The 12,672-nt window shown below is 35.3% G+C and overlaps 1 protein-coding gene and 1 long non-coding RNA gene across 2 annotated transcripts; one reads left to right on the plus strand and one right to left on the minus strand.

Moving 5' to 3' along the window:
- Window positions 1–647: 647 nt before the first annotated feature.
- On the minus strand, window positions 648–2,345 carry LOC113329527 (UDP-glycosyltransferase 74E1-like). Its single transcript, XM_026576385.1, has 2 exons — window positions 1,605–2,345; window positions 648–1,422 (listed from the first exon to the last, which is right to left on the minus strand). The coding sequence occupies exons 1-2, from the start codon at window positions 2,253–2,255 to the stop codon at window positions 685–687; spliced, it is 1,389 nt and encodes a 462-aa protein (XP_026432170.1). The 5' UTR covers window positions 2,256–2,345; the 3' UTR covers window positions 648–684.
- An 8,403-nt stretch (window positions 2,346–10,748) lies between these two features.
- LOC113330160 lies at window positions 10,749–12,374 on the plus strand. Its single transcript, XR_003350096.1, has 2 exons — window positions 10,749–11,229; window positions 11,424–12,374. It is a non-coding gene; the product is annotated as an uncharacterized LOC113330160 (long non-coding RNA).
- The last annotated feature ends 298 nt before the right edge of the window (window positions 12,375–12,672 follow it).

Genomic DNA, 12,672 nt, shown 5'->3' on the forward strand with positions numbered 1-12,672 from the left:
CCATGAAACATATTTGAATATGTAGTAGAGGTCAACTTTTGGTCCGCAATCCAAGAATTTTACTCGACCTAATTGTATTTTTGCGGGCGAATGTCCAGAGTGTTCACTAGTGGGCTGGATGCGGATAATGTTTTTGAAATCTACTGGATTACTGATTAGACCTAGGTCGAATCATGAAAATCTATTGGAAATCCAGAACCATTAGATCAATAAAGATTCAAACTTGAAATAGATAACTTTTTTTCGATCCCAAATGCTCACCCCTAGTTGTAGTCGCAACTCCAATCGTAGGTGCATTTGTCATTACATTGTTCTGTGGTGGGCGTGATTTCAATTATATTGAATTGGACACGAATGAGGTGAAAACCGGTCCATACTGGCCCATGCTCACCTCAGTAAATTGATTCATTTAACTTTGCCTCTACCTGAATTTTTTTGTTTTAAAATGCATAGCACCATTTTTCAGGATTAGCCAATTAAGTAACTTTTGCAGTTTGCTCTCTCGCATATGTTGCCATCCCTTGGGCCTATGTTAAGACCTATGCATCCAAGACCCTGGTCCAAGATACAAGCCCAATAATGATTTTAGTTGTATGCATTGGACGCATTTCATAAAGAATTTTGCGGCAACGACTTTGGAAACTTGATACCCAAAAAACAGGAATTAATTATATAATATAAACTTCATTTTTCTGAGATACAAAGCATACTAGTTACAAACTCTTCAATGTTGTTATAAGAGCTTCCATCTTCATCAACCGCGTCTTTAGCCAACTCCTTCCATTTCACAGCATTTCTCTTCATTACTTCCTTTCGATCTCCTTCCATAACTTCTCTAATACAGTTCTCCAGTTTATATCTCACAACAATACCATTCTCGCCCCCTTTAGCTCTGACTCCTACTCTCCACACATCCTCCATGAACTTGGCATTTGTCGGTTGATCCGCAGATTGTTCAACTGCCACCATTGGCACACCTGAACTCAATCCCTCTAATGTAGAATTCCATCCAGCATGTGTTACAAAACATCCGATAGATTTGTGTGCCAGCACTTGCAATTGTCGACACCATTTAACCACCAAACCCATTCCCAAAGTCTCCTCGACGAAGTTCGCAGGGAGCTTTTCTTCCTCCAGTTCCCTGACCACCCATAAGAAATTGTAGTTGCAATTCTTTAGCGCCCAACATATTTCTTCCATCTGATCTTCACTTAGTGCAGCCAAACTTCCGAATGAAAGGTAAACAACTGACGCTACTTCTTTCGTGTCTAGCCACTTCATGTAAGTGTTGGAGTCCTGTGTAAAGAGATCAAGTCCGTAACTGTGGTTACTTTCGATACTGTTGTCTAGGTACATGGATGGTATAGTTGGGCCGATAGCCATCATTCTCTTCGGTGATTGTTTTGCCATCCAATTCACTACCTGCAAAAAATATGCAGACCGAGTGCAGACATTACGGCGCAACCTCTAGATGTTCTGATAGTCATAAATTCATATTTAGCAAGAACCGAACCCAAGTGAACAAAATTCAGATCATAGACAGATATTCAACACTTATACCCACAACAGACAGGAAGATAACAACAAGATCAAGACCATCATACCTCATCCTCCAATTTGTCGAAAGTGTTAAGAAAATGCCAATCAGCGTCATCCATATTCGCAAATTGATTCAAAACCATATTGAGTATATGCGGATACGAATCAATCTTGTAGACAAATGATGACAAATCTTCAGCTTCAATTAGTGGTAGCCCGGGTACGGCCGTTATTGGCTCTTCAATTGGTGTAGGAACGAATCCTTTGTATATAGTATAATAGACTGCATTAACAGAACATGATTGAGTATAAAATGCAGCTCCAACTAATCCGAGTTCTTTCGCTACATTTGAAGCCCATGGAATAACAGAATCATATAACAGACACTTTACCGGATACCCCAATCTACTTTGTTTCTCAATTAGCTTTTGCAAGTCTTTTGCACCAACTTCTTTGTATCTTTTCATCCGATCACCATGGCTTTCGGTTTCATTCGCAACACCACCACCTTCATCGATATCTTCGCATAATGACTCAATTCTAACAGGACCGGCTTCGGTATGCATGGATGTGGTGAGCAAGAAGGTTGTAGCTAGTGTAACTCTGAGTCCTCTTGATGCTAAACACTTGGAGAATTGAATCATTGGATTTATATGGCTTTGGACAGGAAACGGAAGAACCAAAACATGGCTTTTCCATGATACCTTAGCATCCATCTCTCCGAAAATGCTAAGGAACGGACTTGAAATTTTATGCGCTATGAGATTAGACTGAGTTGATTCAGATAAAGTTTATCCTCACATAAACAAAGCCTCATTGGCCATTTTCAGGTGTCAAGTGGATGCTTTTTCTTTTTGTTTTTTCTTTCAAATTATTGTGGATCTTAGTCTTTTTCGAATATTTTATATTTTGCATTATTTGAATGGAACACTTTTTGTTATCTTTTGGAGATCTAACTGTAGTACTTGCAGAGATTTTTGTTTGCTTCTGTTGACCTTGTGGTACTGATCTACTGGAAATGAATCACTTGTTGGATATCGGTCAGGTCGGTGATGGAGGCTGTTTTTTAGATAACTCTCACCAAACTTCGTCGGTGGACCAAAAATTGGAATAAACACCTATTTGAGCCATGATTAAATATTTTCAGCGTGTTTTTGATATGAGGAGCTAAACCCCAACACTGGGATGATGGAGGAAGTCCTATTTCACAATCACTTGGTAATTATAATTGATTCTTTATGATTTTTGCACTTGTTTTAATCGATTTATGATTTTTATTGATTAGTTGTGATTTTGTTTGATGTCGCATGCTGGGTTTTAGGAACTTTTGATGCGTCATGCTTGTGATTTACATCTAATGCTTTATAAAATCTACTTTTGGCAAAGAAAAGAGTCAACAAAAGAGTTAGAATTGTTATGAGTCATCATATGAACCAATTGAATGTGATTAGTGGTGAAATCCTAAGTCTCAGTACCTCTCGATATTCGTGACAACCTTGTGAATATATTTTTAGTATTTTTTTTTTTCTCCCCAACGATAATATATAAATCTCTTGTTTTTCCCGAGGATTCAACCTCGTTAAATTCTTGTCTCTTTTATCTTCTTTAGTTTGTGTTCTTTGCAATATTTGGAGTACCATTGTGTAACTGTGCAAATCGCTTCCGCAGGGTTTTAGCGCAACACCACCGCCAATAGATAATGATACATGTGCATTGTACCATTGCGTCAGATACACCACATTCAAATTCAATGTATTTTGATAAAACCATAATGGTTTATGGCTTTTACTTTTCTCTTATTCCACTCTAGCTTCAGGAGCTATGCATGGCTCTCCCCCGTAGAAACAATGGTTATGTTTTTTTTTTCTTCTGATTTTTTGGTCGATTAGAGAGAGGAACATTTACTCTGGATGATTAGTTGCTGTTTTGAATCGTACCCTTGGTTCCCATAATTCTTATCGATCAAAATCCAAATTAGTTACCGTTTCATGAACCATGGTTATTAGGAGGGAACTTTAATGCTATCTTGACACAATCAGAAAGAAATTGTGCTGGTGGTTGTACTACTAGCAGGAATTATTTCAGAAAATTTCTTAATAAGCATGAACTGATTGATCTGCCTATGTCTGGTAGTAAATCTACTTGGACGAACTCCCAACAACCTCCTATTCTAAACGGAAAATGGGTCATTTGTCCAAATATTTTTAAATCACGGTTCAAATGGACGAGTAAAAAATAGTTTGGGTGAAATGGTCAAAAAAAATAGTAAGCTTAAATTTAAAAAATAGCAAGGATGAAACTGGATACATCCTGTGTAAATTAAAAATAAGAAAAAATATTTGAAAATGGGCACGATGAAACTGGTTACATCCTGCCTATATTTACATTTTTTTCCATTTAAACAGTATCAAAATCTAACTGTCCATTTCACCCAGGAATTGTTGATTTTGGTCTTTTTAACCAATTTTGTGTATTCTAAATAGGCTGGACAGATTCTTGGTATCTGATGATTGGCTTTCACATTGTCCTTCTATTTTGCAAATGAGGCTGAAGAGACTTGTTTCGGACCACACTCCTATACTTCTTTGTTGTGATTCGGGGTTGAAGTTCAGAGCACTTTGTTGTGATTCGGGGTTGAAGTTCAGAGCACATTTCAGATTGGGTAACTACTTACTCCTTCATCCGTCTTTCATTCCTAATTTGAAGATTTGGTGGCAAAATTTGTTTTTTTTTTTTTGGTAGCCCTAGTTATGTTTTTGCTAACTAGGTATTTGCATCTACTTGCTAGCTTTAAATATAATTGCAGTAGTATAAACTGTCTTTTAATTGATGACGATTTATGCTATGATAAGCAAAAGATTATCATTGAAGCAAAAGATTTTTATACCTCTCCGTTTAAAGAAGACCACACTACTAGGCCTATACTTGATGAGCTTGAATTCGTAAAATCGCTTTAGCTGACATAATCGATTTTGAGAGACCTTTTTATGAAGAGGAAGTAAGGAAGGTTATTATGCATTTTGGTGGAATACAAGAGCAGAAGGTCAAGTATGGATTAAATATCACAGGAATCTCCAACCTCATAATTTATGTCCTAAATATTACGTGATAGACCATAATGAAGATAACTGTGCTTTCTTTGCACATAAGCTTTTCTTGGATAGGACCAATTGGAGAACATGAAAAACATCAACTTGAACATCCTTCTGATGCTGAAGATGCAGAAGAAGACTTTATGAATGAGGAGGAGAATGTTATCATTGATGATTCTCATAATATTTCTGAAATTGAAGAAAATGGTGAAGATACTAGGCAGAATAAAAGGATGAGAAACTCCAAGCTGAATGAGGAACCTTCAAACAATCCTCATAATATTCATGTTACTCCTTCGAGTTTATCCCTTAACACCTCTGATTCAATTACTGATATTCACAACATAAATGAGATGGAGATGGGCAAAAATGGTGAAGGAGTTGTATCCACTACTCTTGGACAACAGGGAATCCCTGCTACTCAGGTATTTAAATTTGTTTTTTCTCTTTCAAATCTTTCTGATTTAAAACTTCATAATATATTGTGTATTTCTTACTCTTGGACCTTAAGGAAGATGAAAATTCTAGCCTGGAATTGTCAAGGCTTTTGCCAAAAACCTACTAGAGACCATATTCTCCATTTAAACAAGCTCCATAATGCTGATTTAATATTTATTTATGAAACTAAAATAAATGATGCTAGAGTTTTAAAACTCTCTAAATCTTTGTTGTTCCCAAACTCCTTCTACATTCCTTTTGTGGGTCTAGCTGGTAGTTTGCTGCTTTTGTGGAAGGATGGTTTTCAAGTTGATATAGTGCATTCTAGCCCAAACATGATTAATGCTATAGTGTTGAATGATCCCTCTAAGGGAGAATGGTTCTTGTCTTGCTTGTATGGTACCCCTTATAAAGAAAAACAAGATGAACAATGGGTATACATTAGGGACCTTAGTAAAGCTGTTAAGATCCCATGGGTAGTGATTGGAGATTTAAATATTACAATTAATGCATATGAAAGAGTAAACCATGCTTCCTCTTCATGTAATAGTAGTATTACTTAGTTATTAAGAGAAGCAGATCTCATGGACTTAGGGTTTAGTGGCAACCCTTTTACCTGGACAAGTAATAAACATGGAACTGGTAGAATCAAAACTAGATTAGATAGAGCCTTGGTAAACAGTGGATAATTTTTAAAATTCCCATACTCTAGTTTGACTCATGTTACTCAAAATGGCTCATATCATACTCCTATTTTACTACAGTTATATAATAACTTAACTGTTACTCTGTTAGAGGTAAAAACTGGGAATTCTTTGAAAACTGGCTTCATAATTCTACTTGTGAAACTGAAATTGAGAATTCTTGGACTAATAATGTGTCTGGTTCTGCAGCTTTTGTTTTCATGAATAAACTTGTCAATACTATGAAGCAGCTATCAGTATCGAATAAGAATACTTTTGGGCATATTCAAAGAACTTTCACTCAGTTGAAAGATCAGTTGTCTTCTCTTCAGCAAACTGATTTAAAAGTTAGTAACACTCATAAAGTTTTTCAGTTGGAAGCATAAATAGCTAAATGGGATGGCATTGAGTCTAGGTTTTGGAGACAACAGGGTAAAGATAAATTTCATGGTGAAATGGATATGAATACAAAGTACTTTCACACTAGGGCTAACATGAGAAGGTCAAGAAATAAAATTGACGGTCTCTTAGATCCTGATGGTACTTGGTGCTGTTGAAAAGACGAGGGTACCTAAATATACCTCAATCTAAAACTTTTCCACCTATAAGTCCCTTCTCCGAAAGTGATTGTCTATGGACTGAGTCGAGACAATACAACTGATCGGTTCACACTTCGTGTGATCGTCTATGGATACGAGATCGAGACAATACTATAAAAAGATAACTTGTGTGATTGACTATGGATACAAGATCCATACAATACAACAACGAAGTATGATTACTTGATAATAGGTTCGGACTTAACCAAACACAATAGGATTTCTATCAAGTAATTAGGATTAAAGTTTGTGTATTTTACTTCTAATTATAATACAATTATAATTCCGGAAATTGAAAAGTAAAAGACACAACAATATTTTGTTAACGAGGAAACCGCAAATGCAGAAAAAACCCCCGGGACCTTGTCCAAAATTGAATTATCTCAGGATTAAGCCGCTATACAAAATCTAAACCAACTTCGTATAGTTGAGACCAAGCAACTAAACCTATAGTTCACTAGTTCCATCTGTATCCCTGCGCCTCCAACTTGCAATAAGTCACACACTTGGAACAATTTCTTTGGTTCGTATTCCAAACAGTAAAGGAACAACAAATATGTTCGGTAACAACTCTTTTCAAACAAGTGATATGAGTTTGACAAAAGGATCTTCCGTTTATCCCAATAAACTCCTTTGTCAGGTTCTTAGATCTATCTTTTTAACAACTACCAAAGTAATTATCTAGATTTTGCAATTAATACTCTTAGTCACAAAGACAATATATTGATGCCGATCTACTCAACTAATCAATCAATATTATCACAATGATAAACTGATTATAGTTGGATCCCTAGCTGATCAAGTTTTGTGCACACCAAAGATTATGAAATCAAACAAGCAATCTTCTTTGTCTTCAAATCTTTTTAGTTCTTAAATAAACACCTTCACACAATCAACTTGAATCGCTTGTGATTAATCACACACAGAGCGGAGTCTGAACAATGGATTATCACAAGACGTCTTTAGATCTACAAACAGTCTAAAGATCCCCGTCGAAACTTCGATTTAGTTTGAGTGGATATTATATCAGAAGAGAAGATTTTCAAGCATAAACAAACTAGGTGAAATCAAAGTTCAACAACTGTTAGTCAATCAAATCAATCGAAAAGTAATAATAAACTGCAATTATCTAGTTTCCCACCAACGGTACTCGTAGAGCTTCCCAACCCAAAGAAGTCGTTAAAACGAGCGGTCTAAGAGATTTCGCTTAATTAGGGTACTTTCCTCTCCGAATAGACGGATCCACCCGTAACAACACAACAAGGTAGTTTTGCTGGATCTGAGGATTAGATTGCTTGAAATGCAAGCTTCAATATTTATAGACCAAGCAAGTTTGGACACCAAGGAATTTCCAAAACCGAAAATATTCTCAATATATGCAATATATTTCCAAATTCGGTTTTCATAATTCCTGGAAATGCTCTGTCCAAATATTGAACTAAATCTCAGTAGAAAATCTCCAATTAGTAAATGCACATTACCAATTTTTATTTTCTAAAGATATGCATTTTAATTGCTGGAAATTAACAACATATAAAACTAAAAATCTTAATTAAAAGATTCTTAATTTATTTCGATCCGGGATTCTCCTTTAATTATTAAGGAATATCTTTGAATAATAAAGTATAAGAGTTACTGCACATGTTCAAAGTATGTCTAAAATATTCGAAAATATCATGATGGATCATGTTCCACAAAGTTTGAGCTATCACAAGATCACTCCAACAACTGATGTTGGTGATCGGAATTTCCCTAGATGTCCTCGATTCAAATAAATGGGAAGTTCTTAAAAAGGAGCACAAGAATATGAAGGTGGTAAAATACTATACAATCTACCTGTATCATGAATATCTAAAGAATTTTTCTAGATTTGGAATACTTCTTTTACTTTTAGAAACATACTTTCGATGTTGGAGAATTCATGACAAAATGGGGCAAGATATTGTCAAACCCTCTTAATTGAATTAATTTGGAAAAACCCTCAATGTTATTTCCGTAAGTATATATTTATCAAATATAAACTACCTTTATTAGGTGTGAGTAAAACTTGGAAACCAAGTCCTATTTGATATTTATAAAAACCATATTAAGAACCGATTCCTTTCTCAAGTTTTTGCCAAGGTTCAAGGTGGATAAAAATATTATTGATATTGGTTCACAATTACAAAAGCTTGAAACCTGTCCTCCCGCTGACATTAAGTGTTATTTCTCAAGGGAACACAAAAAGAATCACATATCTCGTGATCTCATGTTCTATTTAATGAGGGACTTTGAAATTGCTCAAGAACAATTGAAAGCTTCTGTAAAGAATGAAAAATGGTTTGAATCAGCTCTTTTGAAGTTGATCGTTGAGGTGAACCTCTTGAAGAGAAGATTCAATCTTCATACTGAAAAGAGAAGTCAGAAGAACCTGACTTCTAAAGAATCTTCAGTAAACAATAAGAGCACCACTAGAGATTAAGTCATATACTGCAAGACTTAATCCATAAAAATAGACATCACTTTCTGATTTCCTTCAATAATTGTATAAGCTCTATTATGAATAAAATTATTATTTTATAATTTTTCTTGTGAGAGTTTTTCGATTACATAACCTGTGCTTGAATGCTTTATATTATTGATATGTGTTTATGGGATGTCTGATTTCAGTTTTCATAACCTTAATATTCAATCTCATATTCTGTGAACCCTTATGGTTTGGGTGACTTTTTCATTTAGCAAGATTAAGTTCTAGCCCATGTTGGTAGGCTTTATCAAATGATCATAAGGGGTTCTGATTGAAACTCATGTGGCAAAAAGTCACAATATGTTGACTCGTTTTTGGTTTAGCATAAAAGCATATGTATTTCGGATTTTCAACTTTTGCATCGCATTAGTTAAAACCTATTTTCAACCTTTCTCTGGTAACGGTTGGTGTTTGTTGTTGTTCTTCTGTCTTGCGAGAGGATGACAACATTAATGGGGGAGAGTTCTAATGTAAACTTGCGCTTAATGACATATCTTTTGGTGGAGAAGAGGATGCGGAGCTTGAGGTAGCGAATTTGTTAGTTAATCGTTTTCCTGTTTAAGAAAAGCCTGATTTTATTTCATATATTTTGCTTTTGCTTAACGAAATTTCGGTACAATTGATGTTTATTCCATTATGTGTGTATGAAGGTGTGTGGGTGATTCAATTGTTTCCGGTTGAGAAAAACTATTGTTATCTTGCTTTATTGTTGGTATCAATTGTTTAAGCTTAACGAAATTTCGGTGCAATTGCGGTGTTATAATGTCTATGTTTGTTACAATTGCTTCCGTTTGAGATAAATAATTATGCAAGTTGATTTATTTGGTTTGTATGAATTGTTTATGGCTTAACAAAAAGGGTTTTCGGGATCAATTGTTTAGTCCAATTCGATTCCGGATAAGAGAAACTAAGTTAATTCTGATGTTTGTTAGACTTATGAAAGTGTGGAGGATTCGGTTATTCAAGTCTAATCAAATGCCTTAACAAGAAATACTCCTTAATTAACCTAGTACTTGTCTTGTTTAAAGTGAAAGGTCTAAGTTATTTTTCGAATAATTAGAACCTGATGAGAAAAATAAAGTTAATTCTGATCTTTATTTTGGTCTTATCAAACAAGCGATTGTATTTATACAATCGGTTTAGCAAAGGAACTTAGGTGCTTAATTGATTTTTGGTTTGCTAAACTATTAGGGAAAATTTCTTCAGGCAATTGTTTCTTTGGTAACATATCAAAATAAAATTACTTTGTAATTTCGGTTTTGATATTGGTTATCTAAAATGGTGTTGTGGAACCCTCATGCTTAACTCTTATAGGTTGCAAGTCTTTTAAGATTGGTAAGATCCTTGCGGTTTGTCCTTTATTTGTTTACCTTTGTCATTTTGTGACAAAAATGGGGAGAAATATATGAAGTAAACAAGTGATTTAGTATCACTAAGGAAAGGACAATGATGCTTAAACATTATATCTAACGAAAGAGTAAAGCATAGACTAATAGGGTGTACCATATCATATTGATACTTGTGGTTATATTTTTAAGGACCCTCAAGCTCTTCAACGCTATTGGACCAGTCAAAAGACGTGTTAGCCGATAATAATACGATTAGTTTAACACGAACAATAATTAATAGAAATTAATCTAACAACGATTTAGATGTGAAACTAGTATCGTTAGATAGATCTCGAAAAGTTACGTGGAATGAACTCCTCGAGTGTGTCATTCGGATACCGGATAAAAAAGATATTTTCATATATGTATGAAGGATAAAATCATCATTTCTCGAAAAAAAACTATTGATGCAACAAAGACACGTGGCTTCCCTTATCAAATCAAGTGGGTGTCCTAGTAATTTCTTTAGCCTTATCTTCACCGAATCGAGCAGATGAGCTCATTCTTTCTTTTCTTTCTTCTTCTCTTTCTTCTGTTCTTCTTTTCTCCTTCTGTTCCTCTCCTGCAGCGATTCTGCAACGATTTTGGGAAATAAAACAGTGGTTTTGAGATCGAGGAAGAAGATACAGATCGAGTATTGGTTGTTGGTGATGGTGTTGAAGTTTGTTTGAGCACGAGATGAAGAGGTTAGAGTTGTTGCCGTAAATTGAAGATGTGATTTCTGAAGTTAGGGTTTATGTGGAATTGATATGTGATTCGTGATTCTGTTAGATGAAGATTAAAGGGGTTGTTGTTTAATTGATGGTGTAAGGTTGTTTTGATGAAGTTAGATGAAGAATCATGAGTTAGGGTTTCTGGAAGAAATCAGAAGAAGAATTAGATGATGAAATTGATGCTCAAGAGGATTGATTGAAGATGGGTTTGTCACAAATCAAGAGTTAAGGTTGAATTTGAAGCTGAGAATGATGTTTTTCACCAAATCAGGTAATTTAGGGTTTCTTTAATTTAGACCTGTTTCATATGAAATTGGTTAAGAGCGGTTGAATCTGATTTGGTTTTGTTAAATTGAAGTTGTTTTGATTATATGGAGTTCACTTTTGGTTTAGTTATGAAATTAGGAATTATACTTAGAGTTCTGTTAATTTGAGGTTTATGAGGAAGAATTGGTTATGTTGTAGGTTGTGTATGTGATTGCTATGGGAACAGAATGAAGTTGTTGTTGAAGTTAAGGTTGTGTTGAGAGTTGGGTTACAGGAATGAATGCGTATGGATGGTGGTGAAAGTTGTGATTCAGGTGGAACTGCAGATTCAGTTTGTGGTGGTGGAGTTATTGCTGATCAGAATGCTAGAGAACTGTTAGTGGAGGAATTATTACACTGAACTGGTGATTAAGACAGTGAAGAGCTGAAGATGGTGGATATGAAATTGAGTTACAGTTGTTTCTTGTTGAACTGGTGGTGCTGAAATGGTTAAGATGGACATGGTGATGTTGATGTGAGAATTTATGAAGTTAGGGTTTGAACCTCTGGTTTTAGTGTGTTGGTGTGAAGTAGTGACCTTGTAGAACAGTAAATGGTGTGATACAATCTGGTGGAGGGAAAGATGAGACCTGGAATGGTGGTGATGATTGTGTTAGTTCTGATATGTGGATTGCAGGTGGCTGCGGCTGATGATGGGTATTGGTTGTATGTATGTCAATGGATGGGAATGAATCTTACTTTTGGACTGAGACTGTAATATTGCATATTTGGAGATGATGGTGAAGTTGCAGGGACTAGTGATTGAATGAATGTGCGATGGTACTATTGTGGTTGGTGTTTAGGTTGTTGTAGTTGATGTAAGATGTTAATAGATTGTGCTGGTATTGGAGTCTGTTGGAAGAGAAGAAATGTTTTAGGTTTGAAAGGATTGTATGCTTAACCAAAGATTGTAAACCTGGAGTTGCTGCCATCATGTAGATTATTGTTATAGCAGAATGTAGAAAGAATGAGTAGCAGATACTGCTTTTGCAGGTAGGCTAAGCTTGTATTTGTAGTTAAATTATGTTTTTCAGTTGTATTGTGTTTATATAATTCTATTAGAGTGAATTATTTGTGTAGTAATCAAATAGATAGAATCAGGTTGGTAGTGGAACTGAAGTTATATTGAGTTATGATTTGTGTAAGAACATTAGACTGAGTTCTTTCAGCTTAGCTGACTCATTTAGTCTATCTGACTCAGTGTCTGACTGAGTTGAGTGAACCTTGTTGAACCTGAGTTGACTCAGTGGACCATTGACCGAGTTAACATTTAACCTTTGACTAGACTTTGACTATTGACTGGGTTAATTGACATGTGACCGTCAGACCATTAGAAACTGTTAGTTGACCAGTTGGGCTAGACCTTATGTTAATGGGCTTAGAACCATTAGATGGACTTGTATGAGCC

The sequence above is a fragment of the Papaver somniferum genome, unplaced genomic scaffold (genome assembly GCF_003573695.1).
Source record: "Papaver somniferum cultivar HN1 unplaced genomic scaffold, ASM357369v1 unplaced-scaffold_117, whole genome shotgun sequence".
In the NCBI taxonomy this organism is placed as follows: Eukaryota; Viridiplantae; Streptophyta; class Magnoliopsida; order Ranunculales; family Papaveraceae; genus Papaver; species Papaver somniferum.

Bases quoted from the DNA above. Each gene is read 5' to 3' on its own strand.
- LOC113329527 (XM_026576385.1), bottom strand. From the start codon at position 2,255: ATGGATGCTAAGGTATCATGGAAAAGCCATGTTTTGGTTCTTCCGTTT. The intron at 1,423-1,604 runs GTATGATGGTCT...TATTTTTTGCAG, and splicing joins TCGACAAATTGGAGGATGAG to GTAGTGAATTGGATGGCAAA.